This window comes from Xiphias gladius, chromosome 12 (assembly GCF_016859285.1).
Source record: "Xiphias gladius isolate SHS-SW01 ecotype Sanya breed wild chromosome 12, ASM1685928v1, whole genome shotgun sequence".
In the NCBI taxonomy this organism is placed as follows: domain Eukaryota; kingdom Metazoa; phylum Chordata; class Actinopteri; order Istiophoriformes; family Xiphiidae; genus Xiphias; species Xiphias gladius.
In genome coordinates, this window is record NC_053411.1 from 1,983,395 (window position 1) to 2,000,635 (window position 17,241).

Genomic DNA, 17,241 nt, shown 5'->3' on the forward strand with positions numbered 1-17,241 from the left:
AAGATGTGCATGAGAGTGTGCTGTGTGCACGTTCTAGGCCTGTACTCACTGGCCAGTCACAGCAAAGTTAGTTAATGCACGTCACCATTCTAGACCAATGCAAAAGTTGTGTGCAGCAGTGAACATATATAAGCAACTCTCACCAAGAGCGCACCCCCATCTTGAACCCATACTTTAGAGGTTCCCTGAGTCAAAGTCGAGGCTTTAGACTGTCATTGCTTTGCTTTATATTGTGCTTAGATGGGGAATATTCCTAAATTTGTGCTTGTTGAAGCTACCACACACTAACTAATACATACACCAACAACATTGAATGGGTCAAGGGGGGACCCACAGCTCAGTTTGCCCCGGGGCCAGGACAGAGGGTTAATCCAGTGCTGTACATATGAAAGATGTGACGTACTTAGAATCGTACGAGAATGTATGTATTTATACAGCCATACCTACATCATCAAACATTTTCTGAGCAACATTAATGGGTTCTCCATCTAATTCACCACCACAGGACCACTCTGAGCTGTCCATTGGCGCCGCAGCCACTATGGCCCACGAGATTGGCCACAATTTTGGTATGAGCCACGACCACGAGGGCTGTTGTGTCGAGGCTACCGCTGAGCAGGGAGGCTGTGTGATGGCTGCTGCCACTGGGTGAGCCTCAGGCAATGCATCAGGCTTCTGCATAAGCCTGCCCACACTGAGACGTTGTTGCTAACAGCTTGACATATTTATAACAAATTCATTATCCAAAAGAAAAAAAAATTACATATTCTGTTAATGTTGCTGCCTAAAGAATATGTCACTTGAGATTGTTAATTTATCTCAGATATAAAAAAACTTCTGTACCATTTTATTATGATCATCAAAGATTTTTAATCAACATTTTTCACTGATATTGTATTTCCCATGTTGTGCTTCACATTAGCTTCAACAGGATGACAGTCTGAAAGAAAACATTTTACTGTAGTGAAAGCCTTAGTATGTTGTCCTACAATAACTCAAAGCGCCACATAGAAACACAAGGAAGTGCTACTAGGTTTTAGCAAAGCAAAGCAAGAAAAGGATAGTCTGTGTAATACATTTTCGCAAGTTCTGCTACTCAAAAACTGAATAAAAATTTTCTGTGTCCAGGCATCCATTCCCACGAGTCTTCAGTCGCTGCAGTGTACGTGACCTGGACAGCTACTTCCAGAAGGGAGGGGGCATGTGTCTTTACAACATGCCCAACATGAAGGACCTGGTGGGGGGCAAGAAGTGCGGCAACGGCTTCGTGGAGGATGGAGAAGAGTGTGATTGTGGAGAACCTGACGTGAGTATATTTGCTCTTTAATATTTATCTGAACTACCCCAACCTCATAAAACAGTCACTTCAAATTCAAATGAATTCCAATGATACATGAATTTTAAAGGGACATAGTGACATACTTAGAGGGAAATTCCAATTTTCCTTTTTCTCATAATTGCAGCCATTCTGACTATAAGTCATGCTAACTTTGCACTTATCCCCTCCATTTTAGAGATCTGAGGAACACAACTCAGGGAAAACCATATACAACAGGTTAAGCAGCATGAGCCTCTTAAAGCTTTCTAAATAAACTTCTTTTAAAGTCATTTCAGACACTTTTCTCTGTGTCCGACTAATTTCTGTGTGGGAGGTTGTGGATCAAAAGTAAACACACAAAGCCACCCTAATAGCTAAATCCATAAGGGACAGCTTGCTGGCTAGCCAAACTAGTCACATGGAAGACACCAGTTTGTTTACATATGGGAGGTTGTGGATCACTGTCATTTTGGCATTGTGTACATGGTAGTGAAGTAGTAGTAAACAACATAGAGTTTGTTTGCGTTACTGTCTGGTTATTCAGTGGATTGTTATGAAGACAATCATGATATCAATCTCATAACTCTGTGTTAAGTATAAAGCTGGAGTTAGGATGTGGTTAGCCTAGCTTAGCATAAAGACTAGAACCAGGGGGAAACAGCTTGCTTGGCTTTGTCCAAAGTTCAGAAAGATGCCTGGCAGCACCTCTGAAGCTCACTTATTCATGACACTTTATCAGGTTTTTTATTTTGATGTACAACAGTTTATCCATCCACCCAGGACTTCACTGTAGGTTGCCTGATGAGTGGGGTGATCATAGGTTTTGGTTAGTTCTCTGTACAAGCACAATAGTACCAAAGCCGACAGCCCCATCTTGTCATCAGTGTGATAAAAATGTTGAACTATTTGTTTAATTTATTATCCTGTTCAGAGTGAGCTGTGTACAGTACATAAGCCAATGGACAGATGTACTAAACTCACATCATCGTTGCTGTTTCAATTTCAAATCAAGTAACCACTCCATTTGCATGTGTGTCTGTTGCTTTATATGGATAGATGTATGTATATGTATCCATATAGAGCAACAGACGATTTTAATGTGGCTGATTGGTGTTACGTATGTTATTCTGTCTATTTTATATTGATGTCACTGAAGGAAAATGCAGCTGTTTTTTAATATTTTACTTCAGCTCTTACCTTGCGTAGTGCAGCATCATTGAAGACTCATCATTAATGCACTCTGCATCACATTTGTGTAACATGGCTGAAAGATTGCTGAAAGTTTCTTCAAATCAGAATGAATTGTATGGGCTCGATAAACCCAGAGGTTAAGTGAACCTTTTTTGGCTTAAACAGCAGAGTAAATTGAAAACAGAAGAAGCAAACTGGTAGCTGACAGCAGCAGCACCGCTGACGGGGCTGTTTGTTATGTGTCCTACTCAGAGCGGAGCTGACAGTTAAGCTCAGACTGCTGACAAGCCACCTGCTCTTCAACGCAAATGAGATGAGCTACAGAATTAATGCTTAGTGGTCTCACCTTGTGATTTCCCCAATGGGAGATAAATGTATGATACACATAACAAACATGGGTGTAAGTGCATTCCTCTTTTTCTTTCAGGAAGGGAATTCAGAATCATTTCAAAACCAAATCTTTTAAGACCACCAAAATTTTACAGTGAATCTAGAAAGAAAGTTTTTATTTTGAATCTGATAAGACAATTTGTACAGAAAGTGGGTGTGGGGAGAATCACAGAGAGACATTTCAGTTTAGAATTCAAGCACTGAGCCAACGAGCCAACTACAAACTAGTCAGTGCTTTTTATTGTTGTTGTGTTCACCCATAATTCCCTCTCCGTTCTTGCCTGCCAGTATAATTGGCTTTTTTTTCCTCTTGCTTTAGTCAACTCCCCCATTTGTTTTGACCGTAATCGTGGCTCAGTGGAGGGCGCCATGGCAACGGGATATAAGTCATGTTTGGTGGATTTAAATTTTTTGTTTCTTCCTGCCAACATCTGTTGAAATTGCGACTTGTCAGTCACAGCTATCAGTTGCCTGTTTCCTTGGAACTGCTACTCAGAAGTGTCTGATGAGTGTGTGTGAAAGCATGGGTTTGATCAGTACCGCTTTATAATGAGATAGGATCACTTGTACAAGGTTTGTACACTTAGCTTCTCAGTTCAGCATGAAGACCCCTCCAATGGACAGTTTCACCTCTGACCATCTGGATTTTGGGGGCTGCAGGGTATCTGGACCATAATTCAAAATAAACAACCTGCTAACATTGACTATAGAATACTTTGAAAGTCGTAGAACCCTCTCTGAACGACTTAATACAGGGTTTGAATTACACTATGGCTTTCAGGAGAGTCTCTGAGAGAGTGGCTGCTGAACTGAATGTGCTGTCAGGAGGGACATGCTGATCTGACACCAAATTCATCCACAATAATTACACATAGGCGCATAGACCAAGACATGAAAGCAGCAAGTGAGCGTTGATAAATAAAATATACATTGTACATATCACAGTCAGTTATGTTACAGGCATTACTGACAGCAGATAAAGTCAGACGCACTGATCATGGCAGAGCTGTGCACATAAATTCAAAATTACCTGTGACAAGACATTAGATTTTAATTAGACTGAATGAATTTCTTTTATTGTTCATTGCAGCGTTAGAATTAATGGTTAACAGTTAAGTAATATTAATGGTATTAATGGTTATTTGTCAGCTTTGCGAGGTCCCCACAAACAATACATGTTGTTGTTTCTGGGGGAGCTCAGGTCTCTTTTGGTAGAAACGTAGAAGGACTTTCACAAACTGGTAACCCAAAGGCTTATTAATGGCTTATAACTGATATATAAATCATTAGTAAATTATTAACTAACATTAACTAATTAATTAGTCACAGCTTTTAAACCCTTGTTAAATGGTGACTTATTAGAAACTGGTACCATTTAATGTTGGGCTACAGGTGGACCTGGATTGGGCATGTGGGTGTGTAAATTTAGGCACTTGACTGAGTTGATATAATGAGTTTGTGTGTGTGACTGTTAACAGGAATGCACCAATGACTGCTGCAATGCCAATAACTGCACCTTGAAGGAGGAGGCTCAGTGTGCCCATGGAGTGTGCTGCGAGGGCTGCAAAGTAAGAAACACACACAGACACACACACGTGCAGGCAGAGTGGCGTAGGAGGGAGCTCACCTCATTTGCTGTGGTATCTCAGTATCATTAGTTCACTGTCAGTCATCATGTCAGTGTGTTGGCATACTGTACCCACAGCGTGTCAGCTCCCATCACAGCGGGGCTAGTCATCTTCACATTGCACCAACACGTTTCATCTTTGCTCTCATCTCACTGTTCAAATGCAAATCCTAACATCCCATTGTGATACACAGCAACCCGAATTCTGTTGAGCTATAGCCTGACAACAGAGACAAGTACTGAAGATGGCAATAACTTATGTACTGTCTGCAGAAGAAGAGCTACAACTCCTATCAGTTTGTTTCTGTTATTGTCATCACACTATTGTTTATCTTTCAATACAAATGTTTCTTCTTACTTTACATGCTGTGTATGGCAAATTATTCCTATTACACAGAGGTACACATTTTAGCATATTATATATATATATATATATATATATATATATACATAATATTCATATTTATTTTTACTTAACCATGAATGCCTATTTTAATTAATTTAAAAATTCCCTTAAAGCTGCATTTAGGAATATTTTTATGTTAACAATGCATCAAATTATTATGAGTAATTGAAAGGTGTAGGTTGAAGGGAAAACCCCCTCAAGAATTTTCATCCCTTTTCACTGCACCCTATGGAGATGTTTATCCACTTTTAGTTCACTGTTCACTTTTGGTTTTCTGGACCACAAACTTTGCCCTCATCAACAACAGCAGGCTGCTCTGATTACCCAAATATCCACTACCTGCTCAGCAGGAAACAGCAGACAAACTCAGTGAGAGACCAGCTGGTGAAGACGGTGGAGTATTTAGCAGCTAAAGTGCCACATATTTCCCTCAGGAGCTGGTGGAGACCAAACCAGAGCTAAAAAGAGACGGAATATTGAAGTTACATTCATCAGGTGGACACAAACAGGATTCTGAATTAATGCTAATGTTGCTGAATGTGGGAAGAGTCAAATTCAAAAACACCATAACAATTTTACAAGGTTAGAGAACAGGTTTTCATCCTGTTCTGCTGTTCCCAAGCAGCCAAATCGTCATCATTATTCAGATTAAAGTTGGTTTAAGTTTAGTGAAAACATTTCATACTGTGTAGTATGACAATAACAGATATAGTGTTTATCTATCTACCCAACACTCCCTGTCTTTTCATTTTAACAAAGCTTTGTACCAATATAACCAGCTGCCCACCTAAAATAGTTTAATACAACATGTTGTATTCCACAGCTTATAAATAATTTAAAAGCCTCTGTCTTTTTGCTTTTGTCCATATATTTTTATTTGCGCTTAGTTTTAAAATTATCTGGCGTGCTGTATTTCTCTGACTGTCTTTTACTCTGCCATGGCCAAACTAATATGCTATGGGCCCCTGGGGCAAAAATGAGCTAATGGGCCCTTGTTGACCCCCCTTCCTCCCACTCTCTCTGCATTAGTGTAGAATAGACATGACATGACAATCATATTTTGTCTAAAGCCCCAGATTCCTGTCATGGAACACTACCTGGCCCCAGGTTCGTTGAAATCCTATTAGTTTGTGATAATTTATTAGATGCTAAATTATTTGGGAATATGACCCATTTAACAATATCAACTGAAAAACTACAGGTCTTAAAACCAGATTTTTACAACTAGATTTTGGTGTGTCTACAAGAAAGGGTTCACTATGCATCTTCCCTCCGAGATTCACCATATTATAGATGATCTTCTTGTTGTTCTAGATGTCTTGTGCTCTCCACACCCTCCCATCTCATTGCTTGTTCCCTGTCTGTGCCAGTTGAAGCAGGCAGGTACCATGTGCCGGGGCCCGGCGGGGGCATGCGACCTACCAGAGTACTGCACCGGGGCCTCTCCTTACTGTCCTGCCAACGTCTACCTGCTGGACGGCTCCTCCTGTCAGTATGGTCTGGCCTACTGCTACAACGGCATGTGCCTCACCCACGAACAGCAGTGCCTGCAGCTTTGGGGCTATGGTAATGACAAGTCTATGACTACACATTACAAACAATACACTTATCCCATTCACTCAATATTCAAGGGATAAATGTACCCTCAGACCAGTGTTGAGTCCTTGTTTAAACATGAAATGAAAAAAAAGTATTTACCAGTGGAGGTTTTGAAGGGCAGTGCATTTATTTTGGGATTCCGAGCACCAATAGCCAATATTGGTGTTTAAAACTGCCTTAAACTACAGTGTAACTGCCAACAGATTTTACAGTATTTTCATTACTGTTTACTGGGTTCCAGAGTTGAGCAACACAATGAATACCATGAGCTTAGACTAGTCTTTCAAAAACACCCATCAAAGCTAGACATTCTTGTTCCTTTTTCTCTCACATGTAAAAGTTGCATTAACAAGTATGACAGTGCTTGCAAAGTCTTTGATACAAAGACTTAAGATGCTCTCTAGTTTTATGCCATTGTTTGGGGAAAACTGAGATTTTGAATTCCCATAATGTTAGTGTTAATTTTGTCAACTATTATCCTGAGATCAAAATGTTCATGTTAGTTTTAGCCATACTTAGTCAGCCTCATTTTTTTTTTTTTTATTCAGTTTTTAGTCAATAAAATTCTGGACATTTTAGTCTCGTTTTAGTCAAAGAAATTATGAAATTAATAAAAGTTAAGAAACATAGCATTATTAAACATCTTATCCTTAACACTAGCTCAGTGTCTGTGAGGTTTATAGCATTCTTCCAGCTATTTTGTAGTGGCAGGGTTTATTTACTGAACATGATTTTACTATACACTCCACAGCTATATATTTAAATTGGCTCCAAATATCGACCAAATTTTTCAGACCAAACCCTGCTGGTGCCATCATGTACTTTTCCTATCATCGTCTCACATTGGCCAAGCTCCTACAGCCACACAGGATCAGTTAGCTCCAGGATCCAGCACTTAATATTGTGAACATAAAGTTAATCTGTAATTTTGCAGACATAAAATAACAAAAATAGTAAACTAAGAAATATAAAAATAATAAATTATGAAAATAAAGTAATTAGTAAAATAAAATAATTTTATTTTAAACATTATTACTTTTTTTCTGGGAACATTCAATTTTTCTCATAATATTTTGATTTTTCACAAATGAATTCAGCTTTGTTCTTGAGATCTTAGATTTCTTTTCCCCCACAGCTGCCCTGATATTCCATCATACTTTTCGACTTAGATTACACCACAACAGTCTTTGTCCCTTATATGTCTGTCCTGTAAGATTGTTAAGTATTTGGACATTTTCAGTGAACAGCCAGTTAATTCTTCAGTAGACCTCCATTACTGTGCCATCTGTAGTTACCATAGCTATCATATGCCAATGTATTATAAATATTATATCAAAGGAACGATTCGACATTTTGTGCAAAATATGCCATCTTAGTCAGCTGAGGAGAGTAGTAACAGATTCATCTCTGTGGTGACCAGTGCAGAAATAGCTACACCACACTCAGTTGGCAGTTTATCAGGAACCCCTAGCTAAAAATAATACAGTTTAATACAGGTGTTGATACAGCTTTATGGTCATTTTGGAGAATTTGGTTTGTGATGCTTTTGAAATGTTTTGCCTTATACAGAGAGGTATTTGTAGTATTTAGTCCACCCTCATTGATATTAATGTGCAATACCTCCATGAAAGTAGAATTTATTGCACTACTGTTGTATTAGACTGCATTAGTTTTAGATAGATGTCTATACTGGTAGCTGAGTGTGTACAGTATGTATGTGTTTAGCAGAGCTTAACTAGACTAAACACAGAATGCAACAGTCCTGGCCTCATAGTGATATCGCCATGTTTTAGCTCTGTTAAAACTCTACTGTGAGCAAAACCCAGCTGACTCTTGATTCAACATGTGGTGAATTAAATTGATATTGATCTCTTCATCTGACTCTTGTTGTGACACCAAACAAGCATATTTCCCAAAATATCTCACTGTTCTTAAAATTTCACACATCTCTTAGCGTCTCTTGGCTGAATGAGGGTTCACAATGTGTATATAATGAGCACTGTGATCTCCCTCACCATCTCTGCAATAGACAAGTAGTTGGCTGAGGCCAGCATTAGCTGCATCCGTCACCAAGATCATTGCTAACAATGTTAGCAAGGATCTCCTCCACACACCACAATTGGCAATACAAGTAAACATACAAGTAAACAGCCTGATTCCTGAGGGCTGAGGGGATATTTTGTTTTTTCAGGAGCTCGACCAGCACACGATGTCTGCTTCGAAGATGTCAATGCAGCAGGAAACGCATTTGGAAACTGTGGGAAAGATGAACATGGCAACTACATGAAGTGTGAGAAAAGGTAAGAGATGCTGGTGATACTGACAAATCATAACACACATTAAAAACATAGGCTACTCTATATATGGTAGATGCTACAGGTAATAAGGATTCTACACAGCAGATACATGTTTCTTTTTGGATTTCTGTCATAAGTCATGAGCTGAGGTACAATAGCCAAACAGATACCTAGCAACCCATGACTAAAATCTATCAGGTAAAAAAAAAAATACATGAAAAATTGTTAACACCAAAAATAAAAATACTCACAATAGGCAAAAATTATAAGGTACCATTTTAAGAAGAAATTTTAAGTAGAGATTTAACTGATTATCTCATTATGTATATTACGGTCTCATAATTTTGACTTACAGTAAGTACAATTCTTTTTATTTGGTTGTCTATATCTGCTTTAACATGTGGCTACTTTGATATTGTTGTAGAATACAAAAAATGAATCAGTAGATAGATTTTGATTATGATTTAAAGGTGCCATATGTAAGTTTTTGCTATTGCTACATAGCAAACGTTAGCATAAACAGCTGTTTATTCACCAGTTTAGAAGAAACATTGTGAGTTCAGCATCAAACTTCAATTCGTTACTCATCAAGAGCTGTCTCCACTGGTGGAAAGCAACACCAATGTTAACTCTTGTTTCGCTTCTATTTCTATCACTTCTTTTCTTTTACTGAAGTTAGCATGCTAACCAGCTAGCCCCAGCTCATCCTGTCTTGTAAGAAAACTTTACGATAGTGAGTCACTGTAGCGAGCAGTCTGGCCTCAGTTCAGCAGGAGAGGATGAAGAAGTAGCACTGCTCAGAGGGTGTATTCTAACATAACATATTGTCTTGTAAACGCAATGATGGCTAAAGCTCTTGCCAAATGACCATTATCACCACCAGCCACTTCAGAAGAAAACACGTTCAATGGCAGAGAAAACTTACATATAGCACCTTTTACAGCTGCACTATTAAATATTTTTATATTAATAATGACTTAAATGACTGTGTGTGTAATGTGGAAGCTGTTTCCCATAGTGACAAACCCAAAGAGTGTCATCATCAACTCTGCAGTTCCCCTCAGTTATACAGTGCTTTTTAGCCTCTTTCAGTTTATTGTTTTGGTTTTACAGCCCACAGTTTTTGTTTGGTTCGGTTTCACTGCTTTCATCAGCCTTGTTTCCAGTAGCAGCATGCAGCTGTGAAAAATTCTGATAAACCCACAGTACACTACCTGCCCAGCACCAAACAGCTAACAGACAGTTAGAGACCAGCTGGTGAACACAGTGGAGCATTTAGCAGCTAAAGAGCCAGATATTTTTCTCAGGAGTTGGTGGAGACTAAATCAGAGGTAAAAGCGGAATGGATATTGGACCTACATTAATCAGATGGACACAAACAGGACTCCAAATGAAGGCTAATGTTGCTCTGTGTCTGCTGGATGTGTAACTAGGCATCTTTTAGCTAACATGTTATTTATATCAACTTTGTAGGGTCAAATTCTGTCATCTGTTTTCAGCTTGTTCTGCTGCCCCAAGTGTACACAAAATAATACAGTCCAGCTTTAATGAAATAAGAATAAAAGTCCTGGTTTATGCTAGCACATTTCACTTTTATAGTCATGTGAGCATTTGGATATTTTCAAATCTCTGCTGCTGCTTGAAAGCACGCTTTTGCTGAATTAAGTGTTTTACCATACAAACTAGCACACACACTCACACACACAGAGAGCCAGGCCCTCTGTATATTGTCATTACAGGCCTCTCGGAGACAGTTTCCATGGAACAGTGCCAGAGCTAATTAATGGATTCAAATTAGCGACTTAGTTATGTAAATGAGCTTGTGGATTACGGTGGCTGACGGCTGCCTTGTATGATCCACCACTGCCCAAATCCATTATGAAGTCCCACAGGAGTCATTAGAGTGTTATCTGGCCACAGTGAGTCACAGAGCTGATTAGAGGATATGTAAATGCACTATCTGCCTGTCATTAAGATGTGAATAATCTACACACAGCCGCTATCAGCCCATCATTCTGTAATCCTCTTCACTTGTCTTTCTCATGACACACTGTGTGTGTGTGTGTGTGTATATTTACCAGTTAGAATCTGAATATTAATCAGGAAAATGCAGATGTTAACAAAAAAATAAAGTATGACTCTTTCCTCCCTCAATAGATGTTGTTGAAATAGTTATGTATCCTAAAGCCTCACAACTACCAACTAAGGATGGACCTATGTGGAATCACTACAATATGAATATTCAGATTTCAATACTGTCGATATATAATGTCTTCTTTTTTTCAACTCTTAGAGAATTAATTATATGTGGTGAAAATTAACTAGTGTGGCCAGACGGACGCCTCTCCTCAGTGAAAGACACACATAAGCCCGCTGTGAGAAACAAGATTCTCTGGTCTGATGAAACCAAGATTGAGCTATATAGCCTCAATTCTAAGCATCATGTCTGATTTCCTCCAGACGTGACGCTTAGATATCGTCCGATTACCCACTTCAGATTGTCCCTCCTTAGTTGAGTAGCTGCTATTACATCTCACAAACTTCCTAGTCAGTCTTAGAGCCAAGAACACCAGTTTTTAAGGCAGAAAAGGGTTCAGAAATGATTGACCCACGGACGTAACAGTATCTTCAAAACCCCATCAGGGATATTAAGCCATAGTTAAAACCTTCTCTTTCATCATCATTGCTCCCATGCTGGAATTAACAGAAAAGGTCAATTTGAATCGACTCCAAAATCTCACCATCATTCATTTTCTTAACTAAAACCCAGGTATACTGGAATCAGTGTCCCTGCCATCTTATTTGGTTCCCTCCGGCATAGTTTTTTCCGACAGAGTTTACCTCTACACCAAATTTGCTTCTCCACCAGATTTATATATCTTGCTGTCACTGCAGTTTAGACCTTTACGTATTTCTGAGGAGTGTATCTATACTTGCTCAACAGTGGTCCCAGTGGCTGGAAACTGTCTGGCATACATAGAGCCTTCAGCAGGGGGTGGCAACTCTTGAGTGGCTGGGACTTTTGAAAGTCAAAATATACTGTGTGCTGAGATTAGAATGAATGCATGAGAGAGAGAAAATAAGAATGAAAATAGATGTCAACAACGCACAAAGTCAGTTTTTATGTTGCTGGCTAGCTACAGCTAATGTCTGTACAGTTGGTACATTGGCTGTTTCTGGCCAGGAAACACTTGTAAATTGTTGAAAAAATGGGTGACAGAAATTCATTTTACACTTGGTCTGGACATACCTTAAATCATAAGGCTGTTGATATCAAATATTTTTCCTGTTGTCGACAAATATAATGAAAAGATTAAAACCAACAATGTCATGGTCTGACTTTTCAAATTCACCACCGTGTCTGAAGTCCATGGGTTTCTACTGAAGATCTACATTTTTAAAAATGTCTCACAATAAATAGTTTAATTTTTTTTAAAAAGGGGAATTTATATCCTACAACAGCTGGTCGCTATAGTTTTTTATCAGATGTTACTCAAACAGGAGGATTTTCAGTGGCGGATTGTTCCACATTTTTGGGTCTCTGGCAATTTGGGGGGGCAGAACAGTAGTGGCGGATTGTTCCACATTTGGTGCTCTGGCAAGTATTTGGGGCAGCAGAACAGTGTATGTGAACTTGAGTCAAAATCAACTACAGCGTGTGTGTTTGTGATAGAAGGAACATCTCACGCAGTGTAACAGTGTGGCTCACTGATGTTTTTTTGATTGTTTGGCACAAATGACTAAGATATATCAGGTTTTGATGCACACACAATACTTGTTAGTAGGAAACATTTACTGTTGGTTTGGCTCTGCACATGTTATTTTGTGACAGATTAATAGTCTTAATTTTTAAATACAGTAAGAATTTTCCTTAAGAAATGTTACATTTTAAGTTCCATAAAAACAGGCACTTTTATTTTACAGATACATGTGTATTTGGAATATAAACAACATGGAAAAACAACACAAACATTAAAAAAAACACTTGGCATATTGTACTGGATCATTTTTATAGTAGAGGTATCAGCTGGTAAATCACACTGATTCAGTGACAGAAGTCAAACTTTGGCTGATTGATATTGGTAAACAGATATTTGGTGTGTCCCTAATCCCATGCTCAATTGTATGAATAAAGAAAGCAGAGTTGCTAAAAATGAACATGGAGCTCTACTGACTTGTCCTTCAAAAGTAAAGGCTAAATCTTTTTTTGTATGTGCTTTTATCTCTGCCAAGCGATGCCAAGTGCGGTAAAATCCAGTGCCACAGTGCTGCCAAGAAGCCCAAAGGCACTAATGCCGTATCCATTGACACCACCATCAAGACGGGTGGCATCGAGGTGAAGTGCCGAGGTACCTACGTCTACAGCACACAGGACGGCCAAGGCGACCTGCCTGACCCCGGCCTCGTGATGACTGGTACCAAGTGTGGAAATGGCAAGGTGGGTCCACACCATGCTGGGCTTTAGGGGGAGCATTAAGAGTCAGTCAATTAAATGATGTAATTGATTAATATAGTTGTCATATGTCATAATTCCAAAACAAATTATACTTTAATAATCCAATGGTCTATATGAACACTAAATTTGTTCATTAACAGGGTAACAGGGTTTTTGATCCACACAAACACTTAACAAATGTATCTGGCCACATGCCGAGAAAATGCACACCTACCTGGTATTTTGAACTGGCCTGCAATAGAACAGGATGCAGGGAGAAGGAAACGGACCGCACAACACATTTTGGTTACAAGGGATTTAAAGCCATGTTCTAAAGCCAGAAAACAAATGCCAGAGCAGTGTTTTGACTCTTCTATGTGAACATCGATTTAGTACATCTTTACAAGGAGTTTCTTTAGTAACTTCGCTTCAGTTTGTTGGCTTACCTCTTTTTTACTGTCATACTGTTTTGTACAGGTTACCATAGCTCAAGGGTGAAGAAAAAAATCAAACAAAAGCTCCCATTGAAGTGATGGGATTAAGTGTGTTGACATGCACAATGTAATGTTCTGACATGTGAAGCCGTATGGTGTACTTTAGCTGGGGCTACAGTTCCAGGTTGCCAGAATATCAGGGTACTCTAAATTCCAAGACTAATTAATCCTTAACTGAATCTTTGTCTTTTCCAACAGCTCTGAGACTCTCGTTAGGATGGAATTCTGATGCTAAATGGAGTATAAAATTCCAAGTAAACCCACTTGCAGATACATACAAAAATCATACAATAATAAGAGGTGAATTATGCATGTAAAATAGAGATATATAAAAATGCACACATACACCGAATAATAGCTGCAGGTCCCTCCAGTCCACCACTAAAATTTTATCTCTCTATTTGTCTATATTGCTTTCCCTCTGCAGCACTTTCCAGCCACTTGAATTCCATTTCAGCTATTGTGTGCAGCGCGCTGAAAGGACTGAATAGTGCTGCATGAGTAATATATTATAAATAGGCAGCAGAGAATATTGTCTGCCATCCAGGCTGATGAATTTTGAGTCAACATATTGAACTGCATTTCTCAGCGATAAATGCACACATAGCACAGAGCTGCTGCTTCTAATCACACAGTCACACATTCACCAACACTAAATTGATTCCCCTGCAAGCAAAAGTAAAGCAACAGCAATGGGCAGAGCAACAGATACAGTAATAGTACAAATACTGATATTAGCATTAATACAGCTCAGTGATAGAGTGCTACATAAAAAGTGCTGAAATATGACCTGCAGTTTGCAAGAGAGGCCTCCAACAACAGTTAAAAAGACACATTTTACTGCTGGAGATGTGTACTGTAGTGTGTTAAAGACTTGTAGTAAGTAATGTAATATTTATTTGTGGTGCATTTTTCAAATGTTGCTGGCATACGATTTTTAATTGATTATTTCTACACATGGTGACTACAGTACTGTATGGTATTGGTAAGGAACCTAAAACTCCTCTGTAAAAGGAATAGTTGAAAATTTTGAAAAACAATTACTGGTTTTCTTTATGTGAGTGAAATGAGAGGATTGATACTAATATCCTGTCTGTGTGTTTAGTACAGAGCTGGAGTCAGGCTGTGAATAGCCTAGCTTAGCACAAAGACTGGAAGCTAGCCTGGCTCAAAAATGCATCTACTAACATCTCTAAAGCTCACTAATTAGCATGTATTTTGTTTGGGTAATCTGTACACAGAAGTATCAACATGTCAATTTCTCAGTGTGGGAGTTACATGCTGAAACACTGTTTTTGCATTGCATTACATTTATGAAAAAAACTGCAAATAATTAAAACATTCAAATTGAAACACAATCACCAATTTGAAAAGATTTACATGGCACGGTGAAAATACAGAAAACACAAGCAAATAGAGAAATGCAACATGTCATACAGAACTCAGCATTTCCAGGGACACTAAAAACTGACAATTTGCTGAAGTCAGCCACTTGTCAGAAATTAACTATGTGTTGGGACAATGGTGGGCATTAGTGCACCTAGCACCTAGCATTAACCTTTTAACTAATCATTTGTGTGTTCATCACTTTTAGTTTTTCTGTGAAACTCAGATCTGTTTTGCTCTGTACCACTTGCATTGGCGGTATAGACCTGAAGTCACATGACCTGGAGTCAAGTCAGACTTTGAGTTTGAATCTGATAACATTAGACTTGACAAAAATTTAGATGACAAAAAAAGATTCGCAACACAAGTCTGTGTTTTTAACTTCTCCATCTCAACTCCTCTTCACACAACTGAAATGCAAAACGACGGAGCTCCAGCCAATTTTTACCTGATTAAAGTCTCTGGTCCCAGATCAGTGTCAGTGACTCATCCATTACAGTACTGACTCTACCTATTCCTCTACTGCCTGTCCTAAGACTGTAAGGATTGATGAGCTACGTGACTCACAAAGCTCCTTATAAAGTGACACATCACTCCAGCATTAATGGTTATTAAAATGAGTATTAGAGCAGCAGTCGAGACCAAATGTGTTTGGTAAAAGCAGCTCAATAAAACATCCTTACAAGCTGTAACAGCAGTCTATAAAAGTAGTGAAGTGATTTAAAACGGATGTTGCTTGCCCAATGTCTTCAGGCAGCCAGGTTGTTCCGAAGCCCAAGGGCACTGGCAGAAGGCCGATCAAGGTTTGTATATGTGTGTGAGTATGCACTGAAATCTTTTACACATTATGTGATCATTCTGCTTGTGTTGCCACAGGTGTGCAGAGACCGAAGATGCCAAGATGCCTCTTTTACTGAGCTGGAGACTTGCATTGCACGCTGTCACGGCAATGGGGTATTCACACACACACGCACACACACACACACGCACACACACACAAGCAAACACACACAAGCATACAGAGTCATGCAACAGACTCAACTCACTTAGCTGCTGGGCACAGCTCCCTAATCTTATTGTCACACTGTGTCCTTGGGCAAAGGTAGTGCTTTGCAGTGCTGTCACCAAGTCTGTCGTAAAAGGCAGGAAAATAGATGGCTGGAATACAACAGCAACTGAAGTGATGAACTATTTATTGGAGCAGTACAAGCAAGCCTGAGGCAGATAAGGAATAATCATACATAGTTTATAAGTTAGTAACCAAGCTTTGGAGTGGAGTCTTTGGTACTTGAACACTTTTACAGGAGATGTGGATGTAGATAGGGGTTATTCATCAGTGAACTCTTGACTTTGAAATTATTGTCTAAAATTGAGACAGTGTGTATTGATCTGGTGTTGATCCTATTAATGTCCCATTGAATGATTTTTTCGAAGGAAATTCAGTAAACTGAAACGTAAATATGATAATGACATATTGATTTACCAGCATAATTTGAAATTTTACCAGGTCTTGTCTTGCTTAGACAACTCTAAGCAGGACTTGTTTTACTTAAATTATCCAAGAGATTCTGAGTAGGATAAGCAGGTGTACAAAATGAATGTATGGTTAGATGCTTAAAATATCAAGTGCACACACTGCTGTAAAGAGTATCCCATCCTTGCTAACTTACACGAAATGAAATTAATATATTGATATGGTCACTGGTGGGAAATTTCATCTCTAGACAGTAAGTGATGTCTCCTCCATTAACAGTGAAACACAAGCTGTCTCCTAAAGAGCAGTCGGTGAGCAGCTCATTCAGAGGGAGCTGGACTGTCATGGCTTCTACATCCTCTGGGATAAACACTGCAGACTTCCCAAGGTTATGGCAGCTGACTGATGTCACATTGGAAAGTTTCACCCGTAGGAGTTGAAGGCTTACTGGCTTCCCAGCAGCGACACAGTCATGACTAAACGGAGTGTACCACAGCAGGAGCTAGAACCACAGATTTCTGCCATTGTAGATTGTAGATCTTACCCCAGTTTGTGCCCGTTTGGAAAGCCCAGTTCCCTCTGCACTGCAATCCTTCCTGCTGCTAACCCTGCTGTTGTCCTGGG

General features: G+C 39.1%; 1 protein-coding gene across 3 annotated transcripts in view; it reads left to right on the forward strand.

The window, feature by feature from the left end:
• Positions 1 to 17,241, forward strand: part of adam19a (ADAM metallopeptidase domain 19a) — a 206,338-nt gene that overhangs the window by 169,636 nt on the left and 19,461 nt on the right. For all 3 annotated transcript variants that reach the window (XM_040140979.1, XM_040140981.1, XM_040140982.1), the window contains 7 exons: positions 506 to 648; positions 1,129 to 1,306; positions 4,378 to 4,467; positions 6,303 to 6,498; positions 8,723 to 8,831; positions 13,062 to 13,266; positions 16,020 to 16,097. In XM_040140979.1, the coding sequence (XP_039996913.1) occupies positions 506 to 648; positions 1,129 to 1,306; positions 4,378 to 4,467; positions 6,303 to 6,498; positions 8,723 to 8,831; positions 13,062 to 13,266; positions 16,020 to 16,097 (999 nt within the window). The remainder of the gene's footprint in view (positions 1 to 505; positions 649 to 1,128; positions 1,307 to 4,377; positions 4,468 to 6,302; positions 6,499 to 8,722; positions 8,832 to 13,061; positions 13,267 to 16,019; positions 16,098 to 17,241) is intronic.